This window comes from Enhydra lutris, unplaced genomic scaffold (assembly GCF_002288905.1).
Source record: "Enhydra lutris kenyoni isolate GAN:26980312 unplaced genomic scaffold, ASM228890v2 scaffoldscaffold21, whole genome shotgun sequence".
In the NCBI taxonomy this organism is placed as follows: Eukaryota; Metazoa; Chordata; class Mammalia; order Carnivora; family Mustelidae; genus Enhydra; species Enhydra lutris.
The window spans coordinates 3,080,148-3,094,875 of record NW_019154105.1 but is presented as its reverse complement, the minus strand read 5'-3'; the positions used below and the strand labels follow the sequence as shown (position 1 = coordinate 3,094,875).

The window sequence follows — 14,728 nt, the reverse complement described above, 5'->3', positions numbered from 1 at the left end:
GAGCCGGTGGGAGCTGTGCTTTGGCCAGGTCACCAAAGCATGCAGCTCAGAGTCCACAGATACAAGACTGTTTGTACAACCAGATAAAAGAAAAAAAACTCATATTTTATTTTACTTGTCATAGGAAAGGTCTCAAACATGAACTAAATATACAGAAAATTCTAAAAGCCTGTCACACAATATGTTCATTATTTAAAATAACACTCCAATCTTAAAAAATTTGAATTTAAAATAGAAATATTTCAAGGAATTATTTAAAAATTCTTACAGAAAAGGATGCCAAAAAAGTTAATTTTGTTATTCTCTTTCCAACATGAGTTTCAAATCATATAATTTAACGAGGGGGAAAAAATACAATTTCTTACATGGTATTTTTAAATTCTAACCACTTACCCCCCACACAGACACTTGAAGGCCGCAATTCCAGGATTTCAGTGCATGACCGATCGAGTATCTAAAAAGGAGAAAAGAAGACCAATGTAGAGAATTAAATTCTAACATGCAAAGTGAATTATAAGATTGCTAATGATCTTAAAGTCTTCCCGTTAACTTCATAGATGGCAGAGAAAATCTACGATCACAGACACGGCTCTCAAGCCCTGAGAAAATTTCTGCAATGTCCTTCAGTATACATTCCAAGACTGTTCTGTAGGAATCCTTATCTGATTAGAGTAAATTCAGATAAGCACAGATAAAGCAGATGTTAACCTCAACGTCTGGGAGCCTTGAACACAAAGACAACTACACTTTCTCGGTTGCCGTAAAATCCAGGCTGACTTTCCCCACTGGGCAAAAACGAGAGCACATCAGACCTCCTGCTCAATTATGCTAATTTAATATGTTTTTTATTAAGAGGTTCAATAGAGTATCAATAAATAAACATTTCTTTGACTGTGGCGTTTCTATTCGATGTCTCAGCCTCAATTCCCACAGATGACAATCCCCCTTATATGCACCAAACGTTACAGCTGCGGAACACAGGCTCCCTGTACGAGCCAAGTATGACCCTCAAAAACACAGACTCCGCACTCCAGCATCCCCAGAGCGCAGGAACAGAATGGCTCTTCTTAGCTTGTTCCGAGAAACAGAAACCACCATACAAGGCCCAAGGCTACAAGGGAGAAACAACGATGATGCAATAAACGGCTCCTAACGGACACAACAAGCCCGTCTTTATTTTTAGAACTGCTCTGCACTACATTATCAAATTCAGACAAATTCCAGATGATCCTGGGAGACATTCCTTTCTCGACAGAGCTGAAGACGGATGACGGACAGTGGGCTCCAGCCTCTCCCACTCAGAGCTGGAACAGGAAGGAAGGAAGCAGAAACACTTTCCGTGCTTTCTTGAATAACAGAAGGATAAATTGTCAGACTCTAAAACCCAGCTGGGAATTTCTGTCACTGAAGAGACATCATGGAGAAGGCGGGGGGGTCACTTGTACTTTTTAAGATCCCTTCGCCAGTGGATCCACTTTTCGCAAAGCAATTGAAGGTTAAGTGATTGGGAAACAAATAGAGTAAAATTTTATGTCTGAGAAATTCTGGAGGAGGTCTGTTTAAACTCCACAGTCACCCAAAGGCCTTCCATTGCCCAAAGACCTCCTCTTGGTCTGCTATTTTATCTCCTATAATCAATACTCCTCTCGGGAGAATGTACCACACTTTAATTAAGAATTGGGCAAAGAGCTGAGGACCACTGTCAAACGCTGACGCACCTTGTGGAGGGGAAGAATCCCAATATTTTAACACCATACAGGTAACAAGACTCAGAGGGGAACAGAACAGAAAAGTTTTGCTAAAGGAATATGGAGCTAAAAAGGTTCCAACTAACCAAAATGGAGCATTCTAGCTTTGGCTTTGGCCAATCTGAGATAAAAGAACAGGGAGCCATGCAAATCGAAGGGTCAAAGGGAAACACAAAGCCTCCCCATCTATTTGACTTGCCAGCAAGTCTGAAGGAATTTATTTTAAAACAGATCCCGTTAAGGAGGCTCCTGTGAAGGAACGTCTTTCAGGTCACAATTTTTTTATTCATTATTTTAGGCACACCTCTAGCGCCATTACTGAAAAATGTTTCAAGCATCAAGAGAAACTATGAAAGGTTTAAAGTTTGAATCCACTGGAAATCGCAGCTGTATTTTAAAGATTCCTTAGAATAAGGTACATGGAGAAATTACAAGATTTTCCAAAGGCCAAGAAGATGCAACCCAGAATGACCAGTGGGACTTTCTAAAATTGTGCTGGTTTTCTCTCTCCTAGCAATATTGACCATAAATAAATCAGATCTCAAAATATTTAAGACACGTGTGTGTATCTTGACTTCCTCTTTTAATTTGATGTAATCCACTGAATAGTTTTAAAATGATAGTTCCAGGGGTGCCTGGGTGACTCAGTGGGTAAAGCGTTCCACTCATGATTGTCTCAGGTCTTGATCTCAGGGTGGTGAGATCGAGCCCCACATTGGGCTCCATTCTGGGTGTAGAACCTACTTGAGATTCTCTCCCCCACCCCGCCACTCTCTAAATATAAACAAACAAACAGTAAGAATCCAAAAATAAAATGATATTTCCAACAGCAAGATCAAATGATCAGTTATTGTGGCACTCTCCTGAAGACTGGAGAGTAAACCCCTTTAAGGACTGTTGCTATACATTTCTGAAGCCAGTCCCCATAAGGTAATTTCATTTTTAAAATAAAGGTTCAAGATCATTTAGAAATTTATTTTCTATTCAACTCTGAGAATAAAGAAATCAAGTCACATTAAGCAGAAACTAAGAATAACTAAAGATTGGTTATATATTGCAAGAAATTGTGTAATATACATTTATACCTCAGAATACACATACATTAGTTTAATATTCGTACTTATTTTAATAAAATGAACTTTTTTAAAAAAAGATTTTACTTATTTATTTGACAGAGAGAGATCACAAGTAGGCGGGGGGCGGGGGGAAGCAGGCTCCCTGCTGAGCAGAGAGCCCGATTCGGGGCTCCATCTCAGGACCCTGGGATCATGATCCGAGCTGAAGGCAGAGGCTTTAACCCACTGAGCCAGCCAGGTGCCCCAATAAAATGAACTTTAAAGATATGATATTACTGAACGGAAAAGTGACTCGAGGAGCACATCCACTGAAAGGCAAGCAGGAGACCACGAGTCAGGAAAGTGGCATCACACCATCTGCAGGACGCCGGCTGAATTCCCCACAGGACATTACCTGCCCTTCTCTGAAGTTTGTGGTGATTTTCTTTTTTAATTTCTTATTCAATTAGTTCTTGTTCAATTAGTTGGGTATATGAATCACCTCCTCTATTAGAAGACAAACTCTTTGGTATAAAAAGAGGGTATCACACTGTACAATCCTCTTGGGACCAGCACATTGTTCTGTATGCACAGCACAACCGATACATGGTTAGGAAATACAGATTACATGAATTATTGAGAATATTAAAAATATCTACCTAGTAAGCAAGTCAACAACCATATTGTGACAAAGATCAGGCAGAATAAAGTTAATTTATGTGAAAAAGCATCTAGCCCTCCAATAAATTGTGACTGCTGGAAATCCAAAAACTCATAATTTCACAAAGTTCACCCAAACCACTTCCAAATGAAAAACAAAGAGAGGGAAAGAGAATGTGGTGGGGAAGGAAGAGAGAAAAGAAAGTGTGTGCTTTTTTAAAAAAGAAAATACATCCTAAATTTGGTTTTTCCATCTAGAGTTTACCATCTAGAGTCCCTATATTAGGAAAATAACTAGAAGTCAAAATAATTCAATGTCTGTATACAGATAGTTTTCCATCATTAAAGTATTTAAACAATCAGTTCCAAAAACATGAAACAGTTTATAATCTAGTCTCCGTACAAGCAACTGCACACAAGTCAAATGCTCAAGATACCAAAATAGGTCTATTATATTAAAATTATCATCACCAAATGGCAACTGACAGAGAGGACAAATATTTTAAACACTCTAGTAATTTTTACTAAATTAAATACTGTTATTGATTGATTGAACATTGGATCAGGTGTCCCATCTACGATAACTGACGCATTATCTCTCATACTCTGCATTTCCATCATTGTACAACACAGCATCTTGTAAGGATGTTTCTTCAAATATGTGTTGCCATCTGTCTTCATTATATCTCAACAGAAACAGAAAATAGTTTCCACTAAAGGTGGGCCTTGGTTGACATCAGAGAGAGCTAATAGCACCATAGACGAAATTTAAAGACAAGCCAAATGCTATTAATAAAACTAGGCACTTTAAGCCATGCACACACTAGATGCAAAATTGCATCATTTGAGATTTTGAAGTATATATACGCACACACACACACACACATATATATACACACACACACACACACACACACATATATATAAAATTGGCAAAGAACTTGATGCTCACCATGAAAAAGAAGTATACTACCTAAGCATCTGTTCACTCAAAAAGTAATATCAGTGTTAAGGAATAATTACAAATGAAAATAACGGTACATTATTACTTAATCCCTATTTTTAAGTCCTCAAATATTAATAGGGATAACAAAAGCCAAATTTACTAAAAGTCAAACTTCCTAAATTTAGTACAAATATCAGGAGTCAAAAATGCAAAAGGACTTCTAACAATGGTAATAATAATTATCATTTGGGGGAAATTATTATGTTTCAGGAACTGTGCTAAGCATGTTAGCTGAATTTCTTCAGTTAATCCTCTCAAGTCTTATGAAATACGTACTTTTTTAACCCCCACTTTATAGATGAGAAAACTGAGGTTTTAGAGAGGTCTTTTTAATTTTAATTTTTTAAATAAGAACGACTAGTTTTTAAACAGCCCAGCCAGATCTCTTCAAGCTTGACTGACTCTAAAGCCTGTTCTGACCGGTGCGCTCTGCTACCTCCAGGCTTGTGACAGACAGTCTAACCATCACAAAGTCTAATACCTAACAAACTACTGAAAATTTATCTGCTTGTTTTGCCCACGTTCCTTTTATACTATCAAAACATTCCACAATCTATCTTATTTCTTATCTTCAAAAGTATGTCACTAAGCTTTCGCCTACATTTATTGGGGTTTTTACATTTTGTTTTAAAATTCCCAGTTCCAAAGCACCTGGGTGGCTCAGTCGGTCAAGCATCTGACTCTAGATCTCTGCTCAGGTCTTGATCTCAGGGTTGTGAGTTCAAGTCCTGCATTGGGCTCCATGCTGGGTGTGAAGCCTACTTTGAAAAAAAAAATCCCAATTCCACTGATTTAAGTAAGTCAACATTTTAGATGATCTTATGAATTAGTAACATATAGGATATGCAAATGCTTAGGGCCCTCTCTCTTTTGATTAATTTTTCCTCTATTGTCTTATTTTACTCTCGTTTTCTATCTCAAATTTGTTTTGCACATAAAACACTGTACTCTTCACTTCTCAGAGTAATCTAGAACCTAAAAGACAAGAGACGCTATACTAGAACAACAGAAGGTCCTAACTCTGATTTGGGGGCACATCAAGCACTTGGAAAAAGAAAATCAAACTGTGTTTAGAAAATCAATTTGTTATCTAAACACATTTTTTAATTTCATAAAAGCAATGATGTCAATGGCATTTAAAGGCATTTAGGTTTCATACATTTCCAGAACTTGCCTGAGTCCTAGGAACAGAAAGGATATTCGGAGCCAGAAGGCAGAAGGTTGGGGGTTTTTTGTTTCATTTTCTTTTGTTTTTCTCCATTTTTTCTGGATATGGAACAGACTTTAGGTGAATTTTTTTATACAGAAATAAGTTAGTCTTCTCTCCCCCTCACTCATTGTCTCACCTAGGTTGCTAGACACACACAGACACTCCTTTTTTAAACACAATCATTATCCAGGTTTTCTACTGCCCAAAATATTCCATTTCAATGTAGCTGTTCTCATCTCATGAACTGATTTCATACTAATATATGAGTGCAAATATATGAAATGATGACTCTTCAAACAACCCAACAGGGTTATACCCTTAGGAGAAAGTTTTTAGACCACGAAAATCCCTATGCATGGAAATTCTGACACCATAACTATTCAGTCAAGCAAGAAACGCAAGCAGCATGAGGGAAAATGTTTTCTAGAATGGGATGCCCAAGTGTGCCTGGGTAGCTCAGTCAGCTAGGCGTCTGCCTTCGGCTCAGATCATGATCCCGGGGTCCTGGGATCAAGCCCCGCGTCGGGTTCCTTGCTCAGCAAGGAGCCTGCTTTTCCCTCTGCCTCTGACTGCCCCTCCCCGCTGCTTGTGTCATTCTCTCTTTCTTTGTCAAATAAATTTTTTTTTAAATCTTATTATTTTTTTTTTAATGGGATGCGCACACTGGAAAACGAGGTGGGCTTCCGTGCCTGCCTGAGGGAGGTCTGCTCCTCTGCTGTTCTTCCCTTGCTTTCTTTCCCTCTTATGCTATTTGTGAACCACGCAGTCTCTGAAAACTTTTGAACCTACAGTTGGACCCGCAGGGCACGGCTGGGTGGAAGATGAAGGTGCGAACTCCAGGAGAGAGAGGTCCCCCCGCAGAGCAGCTCTTGGTAAACACAAGACCACCAGCAACACTTGTGTTTATGACCCAGTCCGAATGAAGAATGGAAAAGAAGTTGGGGCGCCTGGGTGGCTCAGTGGGTTAAAGCCTCTGCCTTCGGCTCAGGTCATGATCCCAGGGTGTTGGGATCGAGCCCCGCATCGGGCTCTCTGCTCAGCAGGGAGCCTGCTTCCCTCTCTCTCTCTGCCTGCCTCTCTGCCTACTTGTGATCTCTCTGCCTGTTAAATGGATGGATAAAATCTAAAAAAAAAAAAAAAAAAAAAAAAAAAAGAATGGAAAGGAGTTAAAAGACACAGAATTCTAAATTCTAGTACTTTGTATAAAAATTCTATATCCCAACATGTTGTCGCAAACTGTGAATTTAATGCCTAGAAGACAGTTTTATATATTTAATCTCTATAATCACAGTCACTGTCCTTTCTCCTGAAAACATTCAGGTCTGCTTCAAATGTATTTGTCTTGGGGCGCCTGGGTGCCTCAGTCGGTTAAGCCTCAGACTCTTGGTTTCCACTCAGCTTGTGATCTCCGTGTCGTGGGATCGAGCCCTGCGGAGGCCCTGTGCTCAGCGCTGAGTCCGCTTGGGATTCTCTCCCTTTCCCTTTCTCTACACCCCCACGCCACACTCCTCTCCTACGCACACCAGCACACACGCGAGTGCACACTCGCACACACACCTTCTCTCTCTCTCCAATAAATAAATACTTAAAAAAAATAAAAAATGACATGTGTTTGTCTTGAACGCTTCCTTTTTTAAACATGTGATAAAAAGTCTGCACCATATTACGATAATAAATTTCAGCAAATATTACCCCTTTTCCCAGTTGTTTAGGATAAGACTACAAGAAGAACAACAGCATTCACCCCTACAAATTGTAATTGTTTTCTGTCGCTTCTATCTGGTGTGTCCAATTTTAATTCACTATTTGTGCAATTCTGATCATCCAAATAGTCTGGTTAGCTCAGTGTACACCGCAAATATTAATTTCATGGAATTTCTCTATTTGGCAAGGGAGGGGGATAGAAGAAGCACGGTTATTCGTGCCTCCCTCTGGGTTCATTTTTGCTTAGCGGGAGGACCAGATGCAGCCTTAGGAGTCAGCCCTGACCTTGTGCCTGCTGGCGTCTCTCAGATCACGGATGTTTGGCAGAAGATCAAAGTAGGTCCCATTGTTGCTGTCCCTTCTCTGCAGAGCGACTTGAATGAAGTATCAGAATGGCGTTTCGCTCTGTCTACTCCAGGCAGGTTCAAATTAATTCGGAGTGAGCCTACGTCTAATGCTCTGTGGTCAGGTGGCAGGATTTCACTCTGGACCAAATTTACATACAAAGTAGCAAGCGGCAGCCATACTCTGCAGCAGAACCGGCAATGTTCGCAGGAATAGAGGTGAGAACCACCGCGGAGTCCGACATAACTCTTAAATATCGTCTTGCTTCCCTATAACGTTACAAACAGGTCTTTATAACTACTGAATAAAAATCAGGAAAAGTGGCAGTATCATCGAGGAGCCATCTACAGCAGAAATAACCAGATAGCACCATATTTGATTTCTTCTTTCTGAGATATTTTAAGATATATATGAAACCATATACTGATTTGAGAGCTTGTAAGTTCCTCAACATGTTTACATAATGTACACGTGTTATAATAACAGATGTGGGACATGGAAGAAGTAGTAAAAGCCATATTATGGCCTGAAAAAAATGCATATTTGTACATAGTTGTGGCCTTTTTCTTCAGGCATTTAAGATAAAATGGAATTAATTAGTGGAAAACTGTGGTTGAGAGACACCCAAGATAAAAACTCAGCACGGGGGCGCCTGGGTGGCTCAGGTCATGATCCCAGCATCCTGGGATGGAGCCCCGCGTCCGGCTCTCTGCTCAGCAGGGAGCCTGCTTCCACCCCTCTCTCTGCTGCCTCTCTGCCTCCTTGTGATCTCTGTCTGTCCAATAAATAATAAAATCTTTAAAAAACAAACAAACAAAAACAAACAAACAAAAACTCAGCACAGAGTTAGTAAGATGGGGAAACAAAGGCAGCATATGACTTAGGACACGCAGTGTCTTTGAAGTTGATGTTGAATGTTGGGGACATATCTAGGTTTTATGATTTGAAAATCAAACAATCAGCTTTAAAAAAAGAAATTTTCCACAACTAATATAAACAAAAACAAATTTTAAAATCTGTACTTTTTCCAATTTCTAAATGGCTACAGAAAGGTTATTATATTTGGAAAATAGAATATAGCCCATTCCAGAAGAAACTAGGTAAACCCTTTTTTAATGAATGATAATACCACATATTCAAATCCAATCTAATATAAAAGGTAGATAACACAATATATTAAAAATACCAGCTGCTCAATTAATGTTTATTGAATTAATTGAAAAGTAAATGTAAAACTTTCTAATAAAAAGCATGAGCATTTTGACTATAAGACAAATAAATGAGGTGTGTAATACTGAACAGTTAAGCATATAAAAAAAATACAGAGCTTAATTAGGCGCTACTTGAATGAATCAAATCACACCTCCAGTCACACACAGTGAAGAGAAGGCTTATTTTGCATCGTATAAATTTTGGTAATCATGGCACTGATAAGGCAATGAGCCAAATTGGAAAAAAAAATTAAGAAACAATAAAAACAACATGAAAATATACATGAACTTAATATAAATGTATCTTAGACGGTTAATTCTAGGCAGAATATGTGAAAAAAGAAAAAAAAATTAAATCCCATTGACTGGTTTCCTTTGTGATCTCATGTGTAAAAGTCAGTTCTAAATATTAAAGATTTTCCCCAAATATAGATTATTTCATTACACTTAAATTCAATACACTACCTAGACATCTATAACGTTTTCTTCAACTTTATTAAAAATTTAAAAAGTTCATTGTAGTAATAAATTTCAAACACCAACTTTGGGTATATAACATCATCTACAATAGAACATTATAGATAATTTACAAGCACCCTGGGTATGTCCTTAACAGACAGAAACTGCTAATTTCCATGACATACAATATGTCAAAAAATATCAGTAAGGATAATAAGAAATCTTAAAAAGCAAGTCTTTTTCCTTACTCACTGAGCAGCTTTAAGCACTACAGGAGTTCATCTTAATATGAAGGATTCCAGGTTTATATCTCATAAGGAAAAATCACTGAACAGCATTATTCCTAAGGTCCCAACAAAATGAAGCCTTTGTAATTAGCTGTACATATGGGTAAAATATGCAGCTAGAACAACTAACTGTAAGGATGTTTTCACAATCTTCTCTTGTTTCCTTTTTAGCTTTCAATATTCAGATGATCTTTATTTTCTCTCTGGCTGCCAAACGCCCCTATCAAATGTATTTTTCTTTCAGAGGTACGACATCAGTGAAAACTATTGTAATTTGTGACCGTGGGGCTCAGTCCACTGAGCATGTGACGTTGATCTCAGCGTTGAGGGTTGGAGCCCCGTTCCGGGTATAGAGATTATTTTAAAATAATAAAATCTTTTAAAAGATTATTTGTAAGCACGTGTTTTGGATGAGTTCATTTTTAAAAAAGTGTTTGGAGCTTCAAAATACCAGTTGCTCAATACAGCGTGCTCTGCACTGGCCCATTACTAAAAATGGATTCTCTCCTCCCAGGCAGTAAGCGAGTTGTGTAAGCACTAGTGAGAAATTTTTAAACAAACTTTTACTCTAAGAAATCTAAGGAAGAATGTGAGTTATAATCATTGCCTTTTACTCTTTTCAGCTCCAAACATAACAGATGAATAGTTCTGATGATATTCTTGGTAAAAATATGCCCATATCAGGAATTGACACATAAACCTCAAATGACATTTAAGTTCCTCTGCATTTCATAATTGAATTTTCATAACAAATCATATTAGCAGGTCTTCCTTTCTCACTACAACATAGAAATCAGCCAAAAACTGGATTGAGATTTGAAAAGAAGCTTATCTGTCTCCACCTTTTTTCCTTTTTTTTTTTTTTTTGTGGTCAGCTCAAATTCAGAACAAGCATTAAAGGCTTTCTTAAAGGATGAATAGACTTTCCATAAAAAGCACACTGAAATTATGGATAAAGTTATAACAAATATGCTATTTGTTTTAGAATCTGAAGAAATTGAATCCCGGTATGTTTTTCACCCTGATACATGCAGTATTTCATATTAGTCCTGTTTGCTCACTCTCTTGTTTTATTAACTGAAACGCGAAATCTCTCTGTTGAGCATTCTAAGTCTGTCTTTGTTCTATTTAATTTTTCAATATCCAGAGTGGCAAATAAAATATTTCCCTATGCCACAAGGATAGAAAGACAAAGATTTACCAGCTCTTCTACTAGCTTTACAATCAAACACCTATGCCTAAAAACAATGAGCTCAGAAAAATCAAGGGTACCATGTCAATATGTGTAACCCAACCCCAGAAAAGCATCTTAAACACAGTATTCAAAAAAAAAAAAAAAAGTTTCCAAATAAATTGGGAATTATTATATTTGGGGAAAAATAAGATGTAGCTGAGAAATCATGCATTTATCCATTATAATTTATACTGGTGGTACATTTAAGCCATAACTCTTAACCATTTTTATCCTCCTTATCAATGTCCTTCTACTTGACTGAATTTGCTTTCAAGAACAGGTGAGCCTCTAAAGGTCGTCTTTTGTAGCCCAAACAGATTGGTGTTAAGAAATAAACATTTGGCACTTCATTTTGGCTATATAACCCAATGGTACCAGTTTAGTTTTCTCACAAAATGTCACAAAGCTGTATTGATTAAAAGTAGATTTGATTTTCCTAACTACAGTTCCAATCTAATAAAAAAAAAAAGAATAATGTTATTATTAAGTAAAATTATCATGGAAATGCAAATAGAGCACTGGACTACAGACATCAAGATAAGACTATAAAATTTCAGTACCTAAAACGAGTAGCTTAAAACAAATTATTTATTTTATTTTTTATTTTTTATTTTTAGCTTTTTGGAATTTGGAAGGAATAAAGTGCCTTGTTAGAATATATGGCAAAAACATTTTAAAGGTATTTGAATATAATGGACTATAACAGCTATTGAATTTTTTTCCTACCGAGAACACTTTTTCACCCTTACAGGTGTAGGAACAGTGTTGCCCGTGTACTGAGGAAACCGTTCTGCACTGCATGTGATCCTTAGTGAGGCTACGGATCAGGACGCCTTCTCCTCTCTGCCTCGCTGCCTACCTCTCGTCACTGGGTAGACGTGGTCCTCTGGCTGGTTTAAATATGTGACAGGAAGGAGCACTTGACTCAACTGAGTCACTCAGAATCCTTGTCTGGGACAGAGTATACGGATGCCCCAAAGGGACAGCTCTCTCTTTGGAAAGCCAACTGGTTCCAAGGCCTGAAATCTCAGGCAATTACCTTCATCTCACACTCATTTGAACAAGGAAAGGAGGAGGCAAATAAAACTGATGAAGACAGATCATAAGAACTTGGATTGATTCTCCTGACTCAATTACACTTGAGGCAATTTCCTCCCTCTGGACCACCCAGTTATATAAGACAGTAAGTTTTTTTTTTCCTCTTAAGCTAGTATGAACTTGGTTTTTGAAGCCCTAGTCATAGTACAGAGGAATATAAAAAAGAAGATGAAAATCAAAGTTATATGGAATCATTAAGTCAATTCAAAGTAAAGTATTCTCTGGCAAAAAAAAAAGGGGGGGGGCAGCACCTGGGTGGCTCAGTGGGTAAAGCCTCTGCCTTCGGCTCAGGTCATGATCCCCGGGTCCTGGGATCGAGTCCCGCATCGGGCTCTCTGCTCAGCAGGGAGCCTGCTTCCTCCTCTCTCTGCCTGCCTCTCTGCCTACTTGTGATCTCTGTCAAATAAATAAATAAAATCTTTTAAAAAAAAAAGTTTTTAAAAATGTTTAAGTACACCATAACCATATTATAAAAACATGAAAATATTTTCAAAAAGCAAATTTTATTTATTCATTCATTGATATATATGAATTAAGCAATTACTACTTACCTAAAGCTATATGAGACACTAGCAAAAAAGGGAGGAGGAACTACAGCCCCAACCTTCCTACCACTGATGTGAACGATGTTATAATGAGACACTTCATCTACATTCAGTACTAACGATCCTTGGATAAACAGAAACCCAGAAGAAGCTGATTTATACTGAGCCTCATATTAGAGCCAGTCTTTTTTTAAAGAGTCCTAGAAACTGATTTCCAATTTCAAATAGGTCCTACTAGTTTGGGTTTTTTTCCTGTGACTATATCTTTATCGTTAGCTCAGACTTCAAAATTTTTTTTTATCAAACCATGATTTTATAAATAAAGATTTCCACAACTAAACAGTCAACATTCATAGCAGAACCTGCTAAAATCACTTAAAACTGAGGTCTTATCAGATTGTTCATTAGGCACCTCTCCGTGAAAATTATTTGTGTGTAAAGAAAATGATTTTGCAGTGTCTTCTCGTTTCATTAAAACATAATGTAGACACCTTACTTAGAAACGTTTCAAAAACGACAGACATTACTGATACAAACAATTCTGTGCGAAGTTCAGCTGAAGCTTACCTTTTTGGCACTACAAATGAAGTTATTTTTTGAAATACACGTTGCACTTTTTTCTCTTTATGAATCATCTATTTCAGCCTGATTTAAATTTCCTTCACGTAGGAGGGATCATTCCCTTCCTATTTATGTTTACGCTCCTCTACATCCCCATTAGGAAGGTAGGAACTCGGGCATTAGCTGCCATCACCTAGGATATAGTGTTCTTAATTCTTCTGGATCAGGGTTATTTACAAAACCAGTTTCACAACGGATTTGTCTCCCCTGCTTAATACATTCTGAGGTGCTCTATCAAAAAACAATTGTGGGAATAACTGCAAAGAGTATAACATACCAAGGTCTTGTTTTTAGGGGGGAAAAAAAAGAGGGAGGGAGGTTTTTCACGGAGTCTTTTTATTTTTATTCTTTCCATGTTATGCACCAGTCTGTGGTTCTGTTTCATCTTGAATACCACCTAATGAAACAATGAACCACGTGCCACTCACATGTCAGTCTGACTAGTTCAAATAAAACTTCGTTTTCAAAGAAAAGTCTTGCAACCACCTTTCCAAGAAACCAAAAATAATTGTTTAACATTCTAAGATATTAAAGATAATCTAAAGTGGAAAAGAGAAGAATTATATCCTTGGGTTTGTGGGCAACAGGAGGGGAGAAACCACAAGAGGGGGAACGAGTCGGTTCTCAAGTTTTCTGACTTGCACACTCCCGGATTGCCCCATTCCTAAGGGACATGCCCCATGGGGACTCCCCAGGTCCAGTTCCACCTCTCCTTCTGCCCTTCTGCCCTGTTCCACCGGGTCCTCCAGCATTCCAGGCCCCTCTGCAAACAGAGCCTTCACCTTCCCTGCTTCCCCTTATTCAGAGTTGTCAGGGGACAAAATGTCCAAGTTACATCTGACTCCCTCCTCCGTCCTTTTCAACCTATATCTAGTGATCTCTCAGGTTCTAGGAACTTTTTAAGGTCTCCCGAATTCACCTTCTTGTTTCCAGTTACACTGCCATCACAGCAATAACAACAGCCACTAATATTTTCCAGAGCCATCCGAGCTGGCTCAGCAAGAGAAAAGCTGTATCCCTGGAGGTTCTGCCCCTCCCTGTTCCTGACAGCATTCCGACCAGGCCATGTTTTGCTTATGGTCCTTGACCTAGTTTAACTGGGACAGACCTAGAATCTCAGTACCTAAAATACGCCCTAAGGAACTATGGTCCATTGGAGATGCTATTTCCCCCTAAACAACTAGGTTTCTACTCTGAATTACTAACCAGCTCTACGGGTTCCCCAACAAGAACTGGAGCTCTCTTCTAAATGCGGACTCCGGAAATGCTACACAGTTTTTGTCATGGGAATCTCCTTTCCCAGTTGCTGGGCCCTAGCCCCAAAGCCGGAGGATCTGGAACCAGGGCAGGGCCAACTATTTGATTTTTGGTTAGCTACACCATCTAGAAGTCCTTGTAGTTACGACCCACTTGGTAGATCTGATCCTCTGACCTATCAAGGCCATGTCTTTGCAGTCCTAAGCCATTGATTATTTAGAATTCCAGCCAACTCTCTCCATGGACTGCCCTACAGAAACCTCAGTAACCCCATCCTACATGGTCCCA

General features: G+C 38.4%; 1 protein-coding gene across 1 annotated transcript in view; it reads right to left on the bottom strand.

Moving 5' to 3' along the window:
- Nucleotides 1-14,728, bottom strand: part of LOC111149195 (anthrax toxin receptor 2) — a 147,238-nt gene that overhangs the window by 108,758 nt on the left and 23,752 nt on the right. Inside the window, exon 8 of the mRNA XM_022506140.1 lies at nucleotides 394-454. Coding sequence (XP_022361848.1) covers nucleotides 394-454 — 61 coding nt within the window. The remainder of the gene's footprint in view (nucleotides 1-393; nucleotides 455-14,728) is intronic.